The sequence below is a fragment of the Diplotaxodon limnothrissa genome, linkage group LG1 (assembly GCF_057381915.1).
Source record: "Diplotaxodon limnothrissa isolate DT_005_m linkage group LG1, D_limnothrissa_male_GT1.1, whole genome shotgun sequence".
NCBI lineage: Eukaryota > Metazoa > Chordata > Actinopteri > Cichliformes > Cichlidae > Diplotaxodon > Diplotaxodon limnothrissa.
The window spans coordinates 21,693,907-21,710,200 of NC_140596.1; the positions used below are offsets into that span (position 1 = coordinate 21,693,907).

General features: G+C 40.4%; 1 protein-coding gene across 1 annotated transcript in view; it reads left to right on the forward strand.

Annotated features, from left to right (window-relative positions):
• dennd2b (DENN domain containing 2B) overlaps positions 1–16,294 on the forward strand; it is a 53,980-nt gene that overhangs the window by 32,576 nt on the left and 5,110 nt on the right. The window contains exons 10-14 of the mRNA XM_085379188.1: positions 704–813; positions 1,296–1,365; positions 3,666–3,743; positions 4,696–4,836; positions 4,958–5,106. Of these exons, the coding sequence (XP_085235314.1) occupies positions 704–813; positions 1,296–1,365; positions 3,666–3,743; positions 4,696–4,836; positions 4,958–5,106 (548 nt within the window). The remainder of the gene's footprint in view (positions 1–703; positions 814–1,295; positions 1,366–3,665; positions 3,744–4,695; positions 4,837–4,957; positions 5,107–16,294) is intronic.

Genomic DNA, 16,294 nt, shown 5'->3' on the forward strand with positions numbered 1-16,294 from the left:
ACCTCTGACAACTTTTACGTGGGGCGTAGCAAGAACGCAGAGAGTGCAAATTGCTTTGAAACAAAGCAAACAAGCAAAGAAATTGAAAAAAAAATCAAGTCTATCGTGTCAGTGACCATAAAATTCCTTAACCGACGTCACTAGGTTTTTAGAAATCACAAACTGTGCACAGATATGTCACCACTGAATGGTTTCCAAAGCATAAATAGTTCAGAACCTCCTGAGTGTTATTATTACGTGACTTATAAAAGCAGTTACTGCAATGATATTATTCTTACTATTAAAAGATCTTGTAGAGGGTTTCTAAAATTTCCCCCCATTTTGAGCCTTGAAACACTTTTTTCACATTTGACCCTGCAGGCTGTTTGAAGTTGTGCGGGTTATTACAGCTTATAAATTAAAGCCCTGTAGGTCTGTTTATAATTTAAAATAACCAGGATCCATTCACGCCACAGGAAAAACCCTGAAAGAGTATTTCTCTAATTACTTCTCAGCTGACGTGTACACTGGGAGAAGTTAATCTCACACGGCCAGAGAGCACTCTCTGTGTAGTTGAATTAGAGAGGACATGAGGGAGTTTAACCTTGAACAGGAGAAAAGTTAGTCTGGTCATTTGTAGGTCATCCATGGGGGATTTTAATAAAGGATGACAGAGTTATGTGAAGGAGGATGAGCTGACTGGAATACTCTCCTCACCTCACAGCTGGATAGGCCCACCAAGCAGATGAGGGAGGCAGAACAGAGGCTCAAAGCCATTCCCCAGTTCTGTTTCCCAGATGCCAAAGACTGGAGTCCGGTCTCAGAGTACAGCAGGTACGTCCAGCAGTCTTCCACACAGTGTCAAATTCCTTTCCTTTCCTGTCTGTTGGGCAACAGAAAAAACAGAAACTATAGAAATTTCACATCCACCTCACCCTCTAAGGCGAGGTTTAGGTTTTCCTCTGCTGAATACCTCAGCTTCTGAAATGACGTCTCATGCATGTTAAAAGTTTTTCCATTTGGCTCCGTTCTGTAAAAGGTGGATTTTTACTAAACCCAAAGCCACAGTGGACGTTATAACTGATAATAAATGATACTGTACTTTATTTAATCAACAACAATATAATAATGATGATAATCTTTCACACACCTCCACCCTTTTATCTGTGCACTCCACCTGCTGCACCGTTTGAATGTATAACCATGCCAGGCCCAATACAATCATGCTCTGTTTTATCACAAGTATCTGCCGTTGTGTTCACGACTCTGTGTCTTTGCGTTGCTCCTCATGTGCATATATTTGTTTTTGGCCTCAGCGAGACCTTCTCCTTCATGTTGACTGGGGAGGACGGCAGCAGGAGGTTTGGGTACTGCAGGCGCCTGCTGGTAAGCCGCTGTTCATCTCCCTGTTCACACCCCGCTGAGCCCCTGTTTGTTGTGACAGACGCTTTTATTTGAACACTCGGTGTAGTTTCCTGTGGCGCTGCTGATGTGACCGTGTGCTTTGTCCGAAAAGGAAAGAAATCGCTAAGAATAATAATGTCAAAAATAAAACATGAAAAACTAAACAGGGTGTGAAACGCTTGAAAAAATAGATGCGGACAAAGATTATCGCACTTACTGTTACAGCAGCTGAGCAGCATGTGTGTGTGCCCAGTAAATACTTTAAATAGTGTTAGCAGAGCAACAAACACCCAAACTACACAGGTGAGATTTCAGTGGCTACAAAATACAGTAATTGAATAAGTATATGTTTAATGAAATGTGTAGCTCTGTTGCATTTTAAATTGAATACACTTGGGAAGAAATATTGCCTTAAAAGATAGAACGCAGTCATAAAAAGCCCATGAAAATGTTGTAAAATATAATAATTGAAGATAAAAACCCAGTTAGAATAGAATAGAATAGAATTCAACTTTATTGTCATTGCACATGCACAGGAACAGAGCAACGAAATGCAGTTTGCATCCATCCAGAAGTGCTTTAGTGATATAGATATATTACAATATATATTAGCAATAGTATAGATATGTAAGTATATTACAGAAATGGGTCTATTCAATTCAATGAGTCTAGGACTGACTCATTGAATTTAACAACGGTTTCTCGAGCGAGGCAAGACAAAAAGAAACCATGAAAAATCCAAACATTGTCATTCTGGAGCATTTCCTCTCCGTAATTAGGCTGGCGAATGCTTTGAAGTGTTTCGTTGAGCCTCCCATTTAGCTTGCGGGTGGAGAGCATGACTGTGTGGGATTCTGCTAATGTGCTGGCGATTTTTGTTTGCCTTTAAAAACGAAAGGGAAAAAAAGCGTGCACGCAGCATGCACGGTCTCAGACGCTTACCAGGAGCGTGTGTGCTGTTTAGATTTCTTGGTAAATTTTAGATCAGCAAAGTGTTTTCTTATGCATGATCCGCTTTGTTGATCTGAGATTGTTTTTGATGGAAGCAGGTTTTAATGACGGTTGACAGAGACAGATAGGGAGATGGGGAAGAGAGGTGAGCTGCTCTCCTCCAGTAATTTTGTTTCCTCCCCGCTGTCTGTCCAGCAGTTGGCAGCAGGCGAGCATTCCTGAGGACTTGAATCAAGCTCCACATAGTTGATTTAATCATCCATTTGGAAAGGCAGAGGAGAAACTAGTGGAGAAAATTGTATTCCTAATATGGACAAGTGGATTCGTCTGTGTGGCCTGTGTTCATTTGTGTCCGTGTTTTTAAGTGTCTGTGCTCCCGGTGTTTCTATTTGAGCGCACAGAGGACAGCAGATAGGATCAGACAGAGCAGATAAACCACCTATGTTTATCCGCATGAAAGACTTTCACCTCAGATGACAGATTGAGTCAAAGACTTCACATACAACATTTAAGCAACTTATCTTCACGTTATCATCCGTGTAGTTTTATGGTCCCTTTATGTATTTGTAATTATATACAGTAGTGTTTGGAAGTCTTGAATCGCCCCTTGTTGGATTACTCTTCAATAACGTAGAGGTTCTTACTCAGGGGAGGCCAATCGTGACTGATTATGTTAAGTCGTGTGTTTTTCTATCCAGGTATGCAGCGTGTTTAGGATCATTGCTTGACAGATCAAAATCTGATGGTACTTTTCTGTCCTTTTGTAATTAATTCCAGCAACACCGCTGGCTGAAGTGCAGCCCAAAACCATGACAGAGCCACGGCTGCTTTTTAAATTTAGTTATTTTTGGCGTTTTCTTTAATAGAATGAACTAAAGAAATGTGAACAAATGTTTTTGTGTTTTTGTGACAGGCTGCAAGTAACAAAATGTCTAAAGTTGATTCTTTGTTTTCTATGATGTGAGGACACAACACTGGTGCATCCCTTGAGTTTAGGTTCCTTGTTTATGCGTGAATGATTCATAGGTCAGTGTTAAGTGTCTTAACAAGCAAAAACAAATATTCCTGTGAAGATCATCAGGTACAAGGACTGGGCTCAAAACAGCCAAGAAACCCTCAAGAACTATTGCTCAAGACCACTTTAAAAAATGTGTTTCCTTGGAAGTAAAATATAAAGAAAAGAGGTGTCACTCCAGACTTTTGGACAGCACTGGGTATAGGGCTACCTTGCTAAGCCCTTTCTTCAAGTGCATTTATAGTTATCATTTTTTTAAAGGATATCTCTGAATGGGTCTCTTCTGGTAAAGAGTTTATTCTTTTTTCTCTTGCAGCCGACTGGGAAAGGACCTCGCCTTCCTGAGGTGTACTGTGTCATCAGCAGGCTGGGCTGTTTTGACTTGTTCTCTACAGTGAGTTCAGTCTTGTCCTCTAGCCACACACACAGTAAATGCACACACACACACACACACACACACACACACACACACACACACACACACACACACACACACACACACACACAAAAAAAGCCAAATTTCTGCATGCGGTGCTGTAGCTGTGGTTAACCTGTCTCATAGCTGAAGGAAATGACTTTCAGCAGACCTTGTGCCGAACGCTTGTTTGTCAGTAAGGCTTGTTTCAGCTTCTTTTCCTTTTTTTGTAACCCTCTGATTTCCCAGAGTAATTGTTTCTCTTGCTTTTTTCTCACTGGTGCTAACGCAGAACAGAGCAGTCACTCTGTGTGACTCTTTCAGCCTTATCTGATTCCTTTATTATTTCAACCCAGACTGTTGAATGTTTTAAGGATATGGTGCATATATATATAGTTGCCCAATGAGACTGCAGTAACTGAGTAAAAGTAGAATAACTTCCCCATATTGATGAAGTATTCACACACTATCAGTATGGGTGTGTGCCTTTAATTTGTACTGGTGTTTACTTACTAGAGCCAAACTTTAACTAGTTTTGGATCCTGTGATATTTAAGCACCCTTAGCAGATGCCCAAAGAGAGCAAGAGAATGCTTGCGATGTTTCAAATGTAAATTAGATTTATTAAAAAAAAAGTTATCATGATAAAGAAGGAGGTCAGTGTTTGCTTTCAGAGGAAGCTGTATGTGTGTGAAGAGAGAGCAACAGGGTTGGTATCATATGACCTCCAAAATGAGCGATTCCCCAATCAACTTTCCAGACAGGAGGCAGCTTGGACCAAAACAGGCACACTGGGTGGAATTTTCCTCACACAAAGGCATGGAAATAGATGCCTTTGCTATTTTTCAAAACAGAAAATGAGAGCTAGACAACCATGAGCGCTTAAAGCCACAACAGTATGTTTCCATTAATTGTCAACATCCTCTTTTCAGATCCTGGATGAGGTAGAGAGACGGAGAGGCATCTCAGCAGCTCTGGTCTATCCCTTCATGAGGAGTCTGATGGAGTCCCCCTTTCCCGCTCCAGGGAAGATTATCAAAGTAAAAACCTTCCTTCCCGGTGCAGGAAATGAGGTCAGAGCTACAGGCACAGGCACAACAAAACACAACTGCTTTTTGTTTACGACCGTTAGCTCAGTACACTTTGGCAAAGTGCACTCAGTAAATCAGACTCACGCTTTCTGTGATCACTCAGGTCATTGAGTTGAGGCGGCCCACCGATTCCCGACTGGAGCACGTGGACTTTGAAAGTCTGTTCAAGTGTCTCAGCGTGCGGCAGGTGATTCGCATCTTTGCCTCGCTGCTGCTGGAGCGGAGAGTCATCTTCGTGGCTGATAAACTCAGGTAAGTGTTCGAGTTAAAGAATTGGTCTGCAAAGTTGACCTGTGCAACCATATGTGCATACTTTATATTTGCATATACAAAAAGTATCTCATTGGATGGGTAATTTCAGACATTTTGTTTCTTTCCCAGTAGAATTTGTTTCAAATTCTCCTGGAAATTTTTTAAAAACAACACCAAAATTTCAGATTTCAGCCTCAAGACTCAGACTTCATCCTTCATTTTCTATATAGATGCATCTCTCTAGTGTAGCGGTTAACACGTTTGCCTCACACACACAAACATGATCCCTGGTTTGAGACCAGACACAAAGTTCTGATGAAAAATGAGGGAGCTGCTGAAAGACGTTTTACTTATACTGTGATTATATTGGCAACTGAAATGGGAACACACTTGTGTTCTTTCAGTGTGGGCTATAACAGGCATTTTCCCTCTGTGCCTTTACAAAAGGCTGTATATAAAAGAAAGAGTGCCTTAAACAAACAGCCGTCTGGGTACATTGAAATCTGTGGGAAAAGACAAGTCAGCTCCTGTGCTTCGTGACCTCAGCAAAAAGTGTTCCTGAGTTTATGGTCTAGTTTCAAATCTTTTTTTTATACTTATTTTCCCAGTTGTGTTAGATTTATTAAAGTGGCTCAAGATGGACATGTGCATGGAGGGATAGTGGATATATTGGAAAAAGGATGGAGCTGCCAGCCAGAAGGGAAAGAGGAACAATACAGAGGAGGTTCATGGATGTAATGAAGGAGGACATGCAGATGGTTGGTGTGACAGAGAGGGATGCTAGGGACAAATCATCCACTGTGGCGACTCATAAAGGGGAGCAGCCGAAAGGAAAAAAGTTTGGCCTAAGAGGCCCTGACAGACTGGTTTGGTTTTCCTTGCCTCCTTGCCATCTCAAATCAAAAAGTAGTTTAAGGATAGTTGGAAAGAAGCTTGCGTTCCTGAGTGCAGCGCACAACAAGAGATCACTTACATCAGCCGCGTGACCACTCAGTAAGCTGTGAATCTATATTAAATTAAATTCTCAATTTGTTCCAATCTGTGCGATGACACATCACACTCACTCTGAAGAGGAACTTGCAGGATAAGTGCCGTTTAGTGTCCAATCTGTTGTATCTAGAAAATTTCAGGGCTGCCTTAGTCTCATGCGGCCTATTGGAATCCCTCTTCTAAACACAGAGACGTGTAATAGCAGGGTTATGCTGTGGATTTGCCAACTGAAGCCTGACAGATGCACGTGTAACAGTTTCACTCTGATGTCTGATGTTTGGTAAGTATAAGAAAAAGTCAAGCAGGAGTGGAGTTTTGATATCAGAGGTGTAACGGGTCGCTTTCAAAGGAGAGGTAAAATGTGAAGTCTCCAAGGACTCAGTGTCCTCTTCTTACACAAAAGAGAGGGGTACTTTAAGAGCATTGGAGTCAAGGGTGGAGTGGGAGGAGATTTGAGTGGAGAAGTAATCTCTTCATGTATCAGAGCCCAGTTTAAACAAACATCAGTGGGGGCAGTGACTGCGAGGGGAAGGAATGCACTTCCTGTGTGTGCAACTCTGCCCTCTGTGATCTGTGGCTCAACTGTCACCATTTGACTTACGATGTCACGTTCACTCCCTACGTACAAGTGACCTCGCGCTCTGCGTCCCCGGAGAAAATTTGTCTGAGCTGCTCATTAGCGGAGCTGATAGCATCGAGGAGTCATAGGGTGGGAATCACAAAGTGACTCGAGATAGAGTATTATTATGATATGTTAGCAAATAGCAGTCAATGTTGATAGATCTTTGTAATATCTAGCTCAAGTGATAAACAAAGCATACTGATGGTTTCCAGAGAATAGAGTCTTATACCTTCTGGTGATCCTCAGACATTTCCAAACATCAAGTTTACATTTATAATTTTTGACAACTCTTAGATGGATTGTCATGAACTTTTGTGAAGCTGCTCTTGTCCCCTCAGGGTTATTTGAACTTTGGTGACCAGGTGTCTTTTTATTTACCACCATCTAAAGGTTAAATTTCCAGATTTCTTCTTGTTTTTCTTTTTGCACGTTTCTCACACTTACATGTTTCAGTTCATTAGACAAAGTTTAATATCAGTCAGCAATAACCAGATAAATACAAAATGCAGTTTTTAAATGATGATTGAATTTATTAATGGAAAAAAGCTATCCAAAACTACCTGGCCCTATATGTAAACGTAATTACCCTACTAACTGGTTGCGCCACCTTTGGCAGCAAGAACTGCAGTCAAGCAATTGCAATAGCTGGCAATGAGTTTTACACACTGCTGTGGAGAAATTTTGGCCCACTCTTTTTTTGCACAATTGTGGTAATTCAGCCACATTGGAGGGATTTTGAGCATGAACGGCTTGTTTAAGGTCATACCGAAGCATGTAAATCCTAATAAATTCCGGGTTTTGGAGTGACCACTCCAAAACCTTTGTTGGTTTTGTTTTGAGTTTTTTTGGACCCTTTCAGAGGTGAACTTGCTGGTGTGTTTTAGATTATTGTTCTGCATAAACTGAGTGTGCTTGATCTTCAAAATACAAACTGATGGCCGGACATTCTGCTTCAGGATTTTCTGGTAGAGCGCAGAATTCATGGTTCCATTAATAATGGAAAGTCGTCCAGGTCCTGAAGCAGGAAAGCGACTCCATCAAACTACCACCACCATGTTTGACTGTTGGTATGATCATCTTTTTATCAAGTGCTGTTGGTTTTACAGCAGATGTAATGCAACTCAAGATCATCGAGGATGATCCAGAGGATTTTTTTTGAGACAAGTCTTTGTGTTCTTTTCGGTCAGCAGTGGTTTTCACCTGGGAACTCTCTCATAGATGCCATTTTTGTCCAGTCTCTTTCTTATTGTTGAATCATGAACTCTGACCTTAACTGAAGCAAGTGAGGCCTGCAGTTCTTTAGATGTTCCTCTGGTTCTTTTGTGACCTCCAGGATGACTCGTCAATGCGTTCTTGGACTAACTTCAGTAGGACAGCCACTCCTGGGAAGGTTCATCTCTGTTCCAAGTTTTCTCCATTTGTGGATAATGGCTCTCACTGTGATTCGTTGGAAATCCCTTTTGTCTGATTTATTGCTTTTTGAGATCTTTTAGCTGCCTAAAGGATCTCTCAGTTATCAAGCCTGGATAAGGCAAGTGAAATTTAACTCAAACAAGAATGCAAAAAACTAAGAAATCAGAAAGGGGGCAAAAACTTTTATGACACTGTACCTAATTATTAAAAGCTCCGAAATATAAACTGAAGTATAATACCCACTTCAGATTTATTCCCAAATTTAAATAACTGAGAAGCAGAAGGTCAGTTAAAATGTAAAGAAAGGAGACATAAAACTTACACAAAACAAAAATAACATACACAACGTTTAATAAGGCAGCGTTCTCGACAGATTCCTCTTAATGTTTGATCTGCTCAAACCAGTCCATGTTTAATGTCTATGGTTTTATGCATGTGTATATGCAGTGCTCCAGTCTTTTTATTTAATTTTAAAACATGATCTCTGTGCAGCTTTAATGACTCATGTGATAAAAGAGCTACACCCTCTCCGTCTCTGGCACATAATCCATAGCAGACCGTGATATATGTTTCTTTCCCCTCAAATGTATACCCAAGACACGAAGGAACCGAGAGGAAAAGCTATTTTAGGCAATAGCTGCGTTCAATCAAGTCTTGTAAAAATGAACCGAGAGCTTTGCTGCTATTTCCAGAAATTTTGCTCCTTCTACACAAAAGTCTGAAAAGACAAAGTCATTCACCCTCTGATGCCTGTAAAAACTAGTTGGATGTCTACTCACAGACACTCAGCATTAGCTGTGCTGCTCTGTAATTGCTTTACTCAAGTGACCTGCAGATGTTGAATGAATTTTGTCAGTCCTGCAGGCTTATGTAAACAGTCACTGTCAGCCCTCAGGGTAGAGCTGAGAACGGTTACCAAATTAAATGTCTGGATTTATTGTTAAACATAAGCAGAGAAATACTCCTGCTGTATATTAGATTACAGATATTAATAATATGGTAATATGATTCTGTGCAGCTGCGCATAAATATATTTAATTAAAATAACTAACAATGCATTTTTGTGCAAATGAAAAAATTACATTAAACCTGCAATTTTTTAATGGCCAGTTTTTAGATACACCAGGCACAAATTTCTCTCCATGCACTGATAATAAACATGAGGGCAAATTCCAAATCGTACTTGTATCATTTTAATTTGATTTGTCACTTTATACACTTATCAGTGTATGTCTGAAAGAGCTGCGTAAGAGTAATTGAGCGGGCAGCGAAGAAGAGAAAAGAATTTAATGAAATATGAGAAGTCTGGCTTTTAGAGAAAACAGTGAAAAGAGGAGGGAACTGTGAAGGGAAACAAAACAATAGCTGAAAGCCTTTCTCACAGCCATGGTGAATTAATCAAGCTCACTTTTCTGTGGTGCAGCAGGCTGTTTGTGTTTCTGCATAGAGCCGTTCCTGTGTCCTCTTACAGTAAAACTACACGATTGAAAAAAATATTAAAAAATCACGTATGAGGTGTCGTGTTTTTGGTTTTGCACTAAATTGCCTGAAAGTGAACTGCAGCCGTGGAGCTTGCCAACATGTTTTGCAGCTGCAGATCTGCAATATTATGATCAATGTGGTGACTGTAGCGCTCAGACAGGTAGAATTATTGCTGTTGCTGTAGGCATTTTCAAATCAGCAGGTACTGCAGCGTGCTTGTTTCATTTAGTCCACGGTTGCTCTCAGACGCTTTCTCTGGCATGTTCTGCAGAGCTGGTACAAAGCCAAAACCACTTTTAGCAACTCATACGCTTTCCCATGTGGTATTCAACTCATCAACGCACTGTAAATATGTGAAATGTTTCAGTGGAGAAAGATGTGGCTATTACATGAGTCTGACCAGCTGATTTTTACATCAGTGAGCATATGTAACGGAAGACACCTGCACACTTACATTTGCTCTCCAGACAGCCTTGATTAAACTCGGATGTTATTGTGGTTTTAATAAGAACATGTATGGAGTTTTCCATCAGGGGGCCATTTCTCAGTGTAAAATAGTTTGTGCTGTTTGACTGAGACCGTGGCTGGAGACCCTTGTGCACAGGAAGTGAGGGAAAACCATTTGTGGGGCTAAAGGAGCAAGCAGAGAACATTCTGCTAAAAGGATAAAAATACACCACTGGGAGCTTTCCCTTGCTATACAGTTCTGCATGTACTCTGTTGCGACTTCGTGTGACTTCTAGGTGTTATTAGGGGCTTTGAAGGAGGCCTAACACTGAGGAGTGGTTTTGTGGATCAGCTGGCAAGTGACAGCTGTGGTTTGGTCTTCTACAGACCTGTCTGTGGAATTCATCTTGCCAAACCGTCCTAAGACTGGTTGATACAACACAGAGCTGCAAAGCATGTGATGATACAGCCTTGCCTCTCTTTTTCTTGAATACTGAAGTTTATCCTACTCTTCTTCTGGGCTTCACATACTAAGCCTCCCGATCCCATGTTTCCTGGAGTATCTGCCAATTCATTGTCACACACATTAAACCAGGCCCAGCAGACCCATGAGAGCTAATATGTGAGGATTAGCTCCCAAACCTCAACACACAACAGCTCTGAACAGACTTTATCTCTGTTGAACTCTCGGGATCTTTTTTTTCTCTTCTTTTCTTGAGAGTGGCATCATAAATTGAAACATAGATGTATTCCATCAAATTAAATGAGTCAAATTAATTTCTGTGGTGTAGTTTTTATTAGTAAAAAGGTATAGACCCTGTGCACAAGAAAATGCTAACTTCCTGGTTTGAGACCGGATGTGGGGTTGTACATTTCCGGTATTTTTTATTAATCCTTTATTTATCCAGGTAAAAAATCTCATTGAGATTAAAAATCTCATTTCCAAGAGAGACCTGGCATCATAGCAACAAAAGTCACATACCACATAGGTATATAACATTTAAAACAAATACAATATCCCATACAAACATGTGTAAAATATACAATAACAGATCAAATTAAGAGTACATTTAAAAACAATCAGCAAGTAGCTTTACTTTGCGGTCAATCGCTACTGCGAAGACATACTCCAAAATCATGTCCAAAACTCGAAAACGGAAAGATCGCGTTAAGTTACAAAGAGCAGAAGGTGGAAACACTCACCACTGTTGTGTCATAAAAAATCTAATGATCAATTTTGACGTTTAAAGAGTTTAGATCGATCAATTGTTTACATCACTCAACACAAGCAGAACTGCATTACAGAATCAGAAGACACATCGTCCACATTCAGAAGCACATCTCTGTATAGTGACAGTTCTTATGATTTAAACAGGCAAATGTTCAGCATTCAAACTACAGGTGAAGAATAGTCAAGCCAGATGTTTCCCATTATGTCGATATCAGGTAGTGAAGTACACACCTACACAGCATGTTAACAAACCGTGAAAAAAAGCAAAAAATGAAAAATTGCTGAACGATTGCTGGTAACGGTTTCTATACATTAGTATTTACGAAGGGTATGTTGTGACTTACCTTCAAAATTACAGCAGTACTGTATGTCCACGATGTCCACGAAACGTTTTGCACCGTCAAAAAATAAAATTGGCTACTTGATTTCACCTATCGCTGGTTATTTTTAGAACATAACACCCGCGATAAACGAGGGACCGGTATTTACAGATACTGAGAAATATAACATTTGAATCCCTTTTCTCTTTTGCTCTGAGGCGCGGGGGAAAAAATATCGACAAGTCGATGAACATCATTTACAGATATATTGGGTAAATGCCCAAGACATCTATAGAAATGTAAATCGCCGCTTGATTCATTCTAGTGATGGGATTTCCGGCTCTTTTTAGAGAACCGGCTCTTTCGGTTCGGCTCACTAAAAAGAGCCGGCTCTTTCGGCTCCGAACCGGCTCTTCAGGTTGTTTTGTTGCTTTAATTAATTTATTATTAACAATAATATAAAATTATGCACAAAAGGAATTACTAACGTAAAAACAAGTGGTTTTATTTATATATGTTTATATATAAATATATGCGGTGGCCCCTAGAGACAAAACACGTACAAACTCCAAAACACATTTCTAGCATGAACTGAACTTCCAAAGCAGAGCTACTAGATCACTTAAATTACACAATTGAAAGCATGTGTGTATTGTTTGTGTATTTATACACAGGCACTCATATATATATATTCAAATAATTTAAAAAAAAGTTCATTTACCTGTTATTACCACACACCAAATCCGGTCATTGGTACTTGCTGGCTTGTGTAGCCACAAGATAACAAAGGCTCAACACTGCGCCCAGCATCCTGGAGCACTTCTGTTGTTCTTTTGTACGTGTTTTGAGTTTTTATGTGCTTCTGAGTTTTTATATGCTTCTGAGTTTTTACGTGCTTCGGAGTTTGTACGTGTTTTTACGTGTTTTGGAGTTTTTACGTGTTTTGGAGTTTGTACGTGTTTTTACGTGTTTTGGAGTTTGTACATGCTTCAGAGTTCGTACGTGATTTGAAGTTTGTATGTGCTTTGTCTCTAGGGGCCACCGTAAATATACTTTTATTTATTCACTCCACATAAAATGTAATAAATAAATCATCTAATACAAAAATCAACTATTCACATTTCAAGTTTTAACTATTTACATTTTCAGCTTTTTCCTTTCACAAATTTAAAGTGAAAAGAACACAAAACACTGCAAACCACAACACAATTAAATATAAATTATAATATGAAAACTAAAAGAACATGCATATTCTCTGTCATATGGACCTGCATGAATAAACTTTCTCAATCCTTTATCATCTGCAACCGAAAATAGTTGTGGATGATTACTATACCTTTCTAATGTTGTTGTCCCTGCCTCTCTTTCTCTCTCTCTGGCTCTGTTCCTGTGCTACTGAGTGTAACTACCGCCCCTCCCCCCTCTGCCCAGCGTAAAGCACAAGGCTCGCGTGCAGAGTGAAGCGGAAAAAAAGTGCGAGAGAGAGGCTGAGAGAAAGAAAAAAAAAAAAAACCCACGTGACGGCTCGCGATAAGGAGCCGGCTCGCGTCGTTCACGTCAAAGAGTCGGCTCTAAGAGCCATTTCGTTCGCGAACGACCCATCACTAATTCATTCACTTGCTTAACTTGTTTTGGACAGTAAACAGGGTGCGAATAGGACACCGGAAACAAAGCTCCCCACAGGGGTTTCCGCACCGGAAGTAGCATGTGCTAACGTGCACGTAGTCTATTAAACTATGGAAATTCATGTATATTTACATATGTTTACGTCAGCAAGTTTATTGACACACACTTTGTTGCTTTGGGTGTCATTGAATGGCAAAAACCGATTTTTTTTGTGCTCTTGTATCTACGTTAGGGTAACTCATGTAATTTCTAACATGTTCTCAATAATGCTAAATGCTAACCTATGCCTTCTTACTTTGTACATAGGCTGCATATAAAAGCTGGACATGCCTACTGTGATGTCACCCACGTGCTTTTGGACTTTAATAAAGGGTGGAAGTTATCAGCAAAGCAAGCTAGCAAGCATGGTTAGGCCTCAGTCACACAGGCCTAGAGACTGGGTAACCACCATATGGTAACGATCAGTCACGACAGAAAAAACAAGTGTGTCACGGTAAAATAGACCCCCTTTTACACAGGCCTACAGAGTGGTCGGTTTGCCTAGCAACCAGTGAAGTGTGTATTCTGTCACTGGTTGGTGAGTGGTTTCTGAAGGTTTCTGGGAATCGCAGAGAGGGCCATGGTACTTTAGTGAAAAACCTCCTTGCAGTTACCTCGGTCACTAGCAGACTGCCCTTATTGCAGTTTGCATGGTAGATGCCAAATTGTCCGCAAACACTTGGAAACTATTTTCAAGCAAGAGTTAAACTGAATAGTGTTACGCAAAACAGAAACGGTTAGTGTCCTGAGGGTGGTCAAGGCAAATTGTTTGCAACCAAATCTACCACAAGGAGGTTTTTGGCACACCATGCTCTTTGTAACCAGTTTCACCTAGACTCAGCCAGCAGCCTCTAGCAGTCACTCACTGTCCGAGGCCTTAGAAAGCTACATCTATAAACTTTAGAGATGCAATGCTAAGACACGGGTACTTACTAGTTAGCGTTAACAGATAAATAAAATACTACAATTTTACTCCTCAAAACTGAAGCACTAAACTTCTTGAATGATCTGGAATGAACACATAGTAGTATTAGTCATGATATTTAATTCAAAATGGTCCAAAAGGCACCTGCAACACAAACACGGGCAAGAAGTCCAGTTCAGTGACTCAAATTTGTGAGCGAAGCCTAGCAGGAGTGCTAGAGCTATATCGTCAGAGTATGATTCAAATAGGCTGGACTGTTAACTTTAACAAAGTCCAAATGCAGTACAGTTGTTATGAAGGGGGAAACTATCCACAGAGACCAAAAATATTTTTGTACAAAGCTGTAAAATTGCTTAAGAATGCAGTTTAGTTGGAAATTTTACCACAAGCGTCTGTGACGACTTGTCTCAAGTGGACACTCCAAGAACTGCAGTTTTTTCCACCTCCGACTTGGATTATTTGTCAGTTACTTCATTTTGATTTGTAGGGTTAAATTTCCTAATTAGCACTAGAAAGTACAGAAAGTACATCTGAGACAGAAGTACTGCTAGTTTTATACTTCTGATGGTCACAAACCAAAGAATTTTAATTCATTCAGTGGTTTTGAAAAGATTTCCTCCTCTTCCTGATCTTCCTCCCCTCAACCCCAACCGGTCACAGCAGATGACTGAGGTTTTTTCCTGTTATAAGGGGGTTTTTCCTTCCCACTATTAACAAGTGGTTGCTCAAAGAGGGTTGTTTGTTTTCTCTCTATTACTGAAAGGTGTTACCTTGACATGACTTTCTGTGATTTGGTGCTACATAAATGAAATTGAATTCAGTGGAATTTCATATTTAGAATAAAGTGGCACTGACCGACTTTGTGGCAATGTTGATGTCATAGCTAAAAAAGCCATATAAAGGCCTATAATCTTATCTGGTACCACCAATTTTGAGTGGCTAAAATCCAGCTTCTGTACTTATCTACACTGTACCAAGGAAAAAATATGGCTTTACTGTTTAACTCAAACTGTTTTATTTTTTACATTCTACTATTCTTTACCAATCAATGTATATGGAGGCCAAAAAGCATTTTTTTCTTCTTATTTTATGACCTGCGTATGCCTGAAGCTTTGGTCTAGATCAAACGGGAATGTCCCACTCGTTCTCCAGAGTTGAGTGGCAACCTCTGGTAGTGCGGAGTGTTTTCGTTGCAAGTTCATTTTCTCCCAGGAGTATGCGGTCGGGGAATGAGTGTAATTGATCCTTTTTGGTATCAGTGGTGTGCAGGGCTGTGTGTAGCCTGTGGCGAAGGTTTTCGGAGATCTGTGCCCCATCACTCCCTGTTGGAACTCGTCAAACCCAGGAGACGGGATCTGTTAGGAATTATCAAGCCCACCTCAGGCAAATGGAAATCAGACTGGCCAAAGCAAAGCTGCAAGTGCTTCATGTTGTGAGTGAAATGTAAAAAAAAAAAAAAAGAAAGGTTGAATGCTGTGGTTATTGTAGCCTTTGGGTTTCTCTGATGTAATTTTATTTTACCCTGTCTAGAAAACATTTTAATCTTGTCAATTTGACTCATGGGAAGTTCAGAAAAAAAATCTCTGGCAGACATGTAGCTGGAATGGATATTGTGGAAAAAAAAGCTGTGGGAGTTTGTCAGTTTTCTCTGTATATTGCTCAGTAAAGTTTCTCTGCGCTGAAACAGACATAGGTCACATAAAAGGGAGGAATTTTTGTTTGCTGTACTGCTGTTGATGAAATGTATATATCTCAGATAACGTGCGTCATATACCATGTTTGATCACTGGTCTCGGTCTTGAGCTATACTGATTTAGTGGTTTGTGTGTGTGTGTGTGTGTGTGTGTGTGTGTGTGTGTGTGTGTGTGTGTGTGAGAGAGAGAGAGAGAGAGAGAGAGAGAGAGAGAGAGATTGGACCCACAGTTTATTTTCACTCTCTTTGTGTACATGGACTGGACAGTATGTAGAAGACTGAGGGGAGTCTGGAGGGGGGGCGGGGTCAGCCACTGTCAACAAGCGACGGATCGTGAGAAAGACGTGCTGCTATTTGTGAGCTTCATGTTATACCACAGCTGTCGAAGTTAAACCGAGCT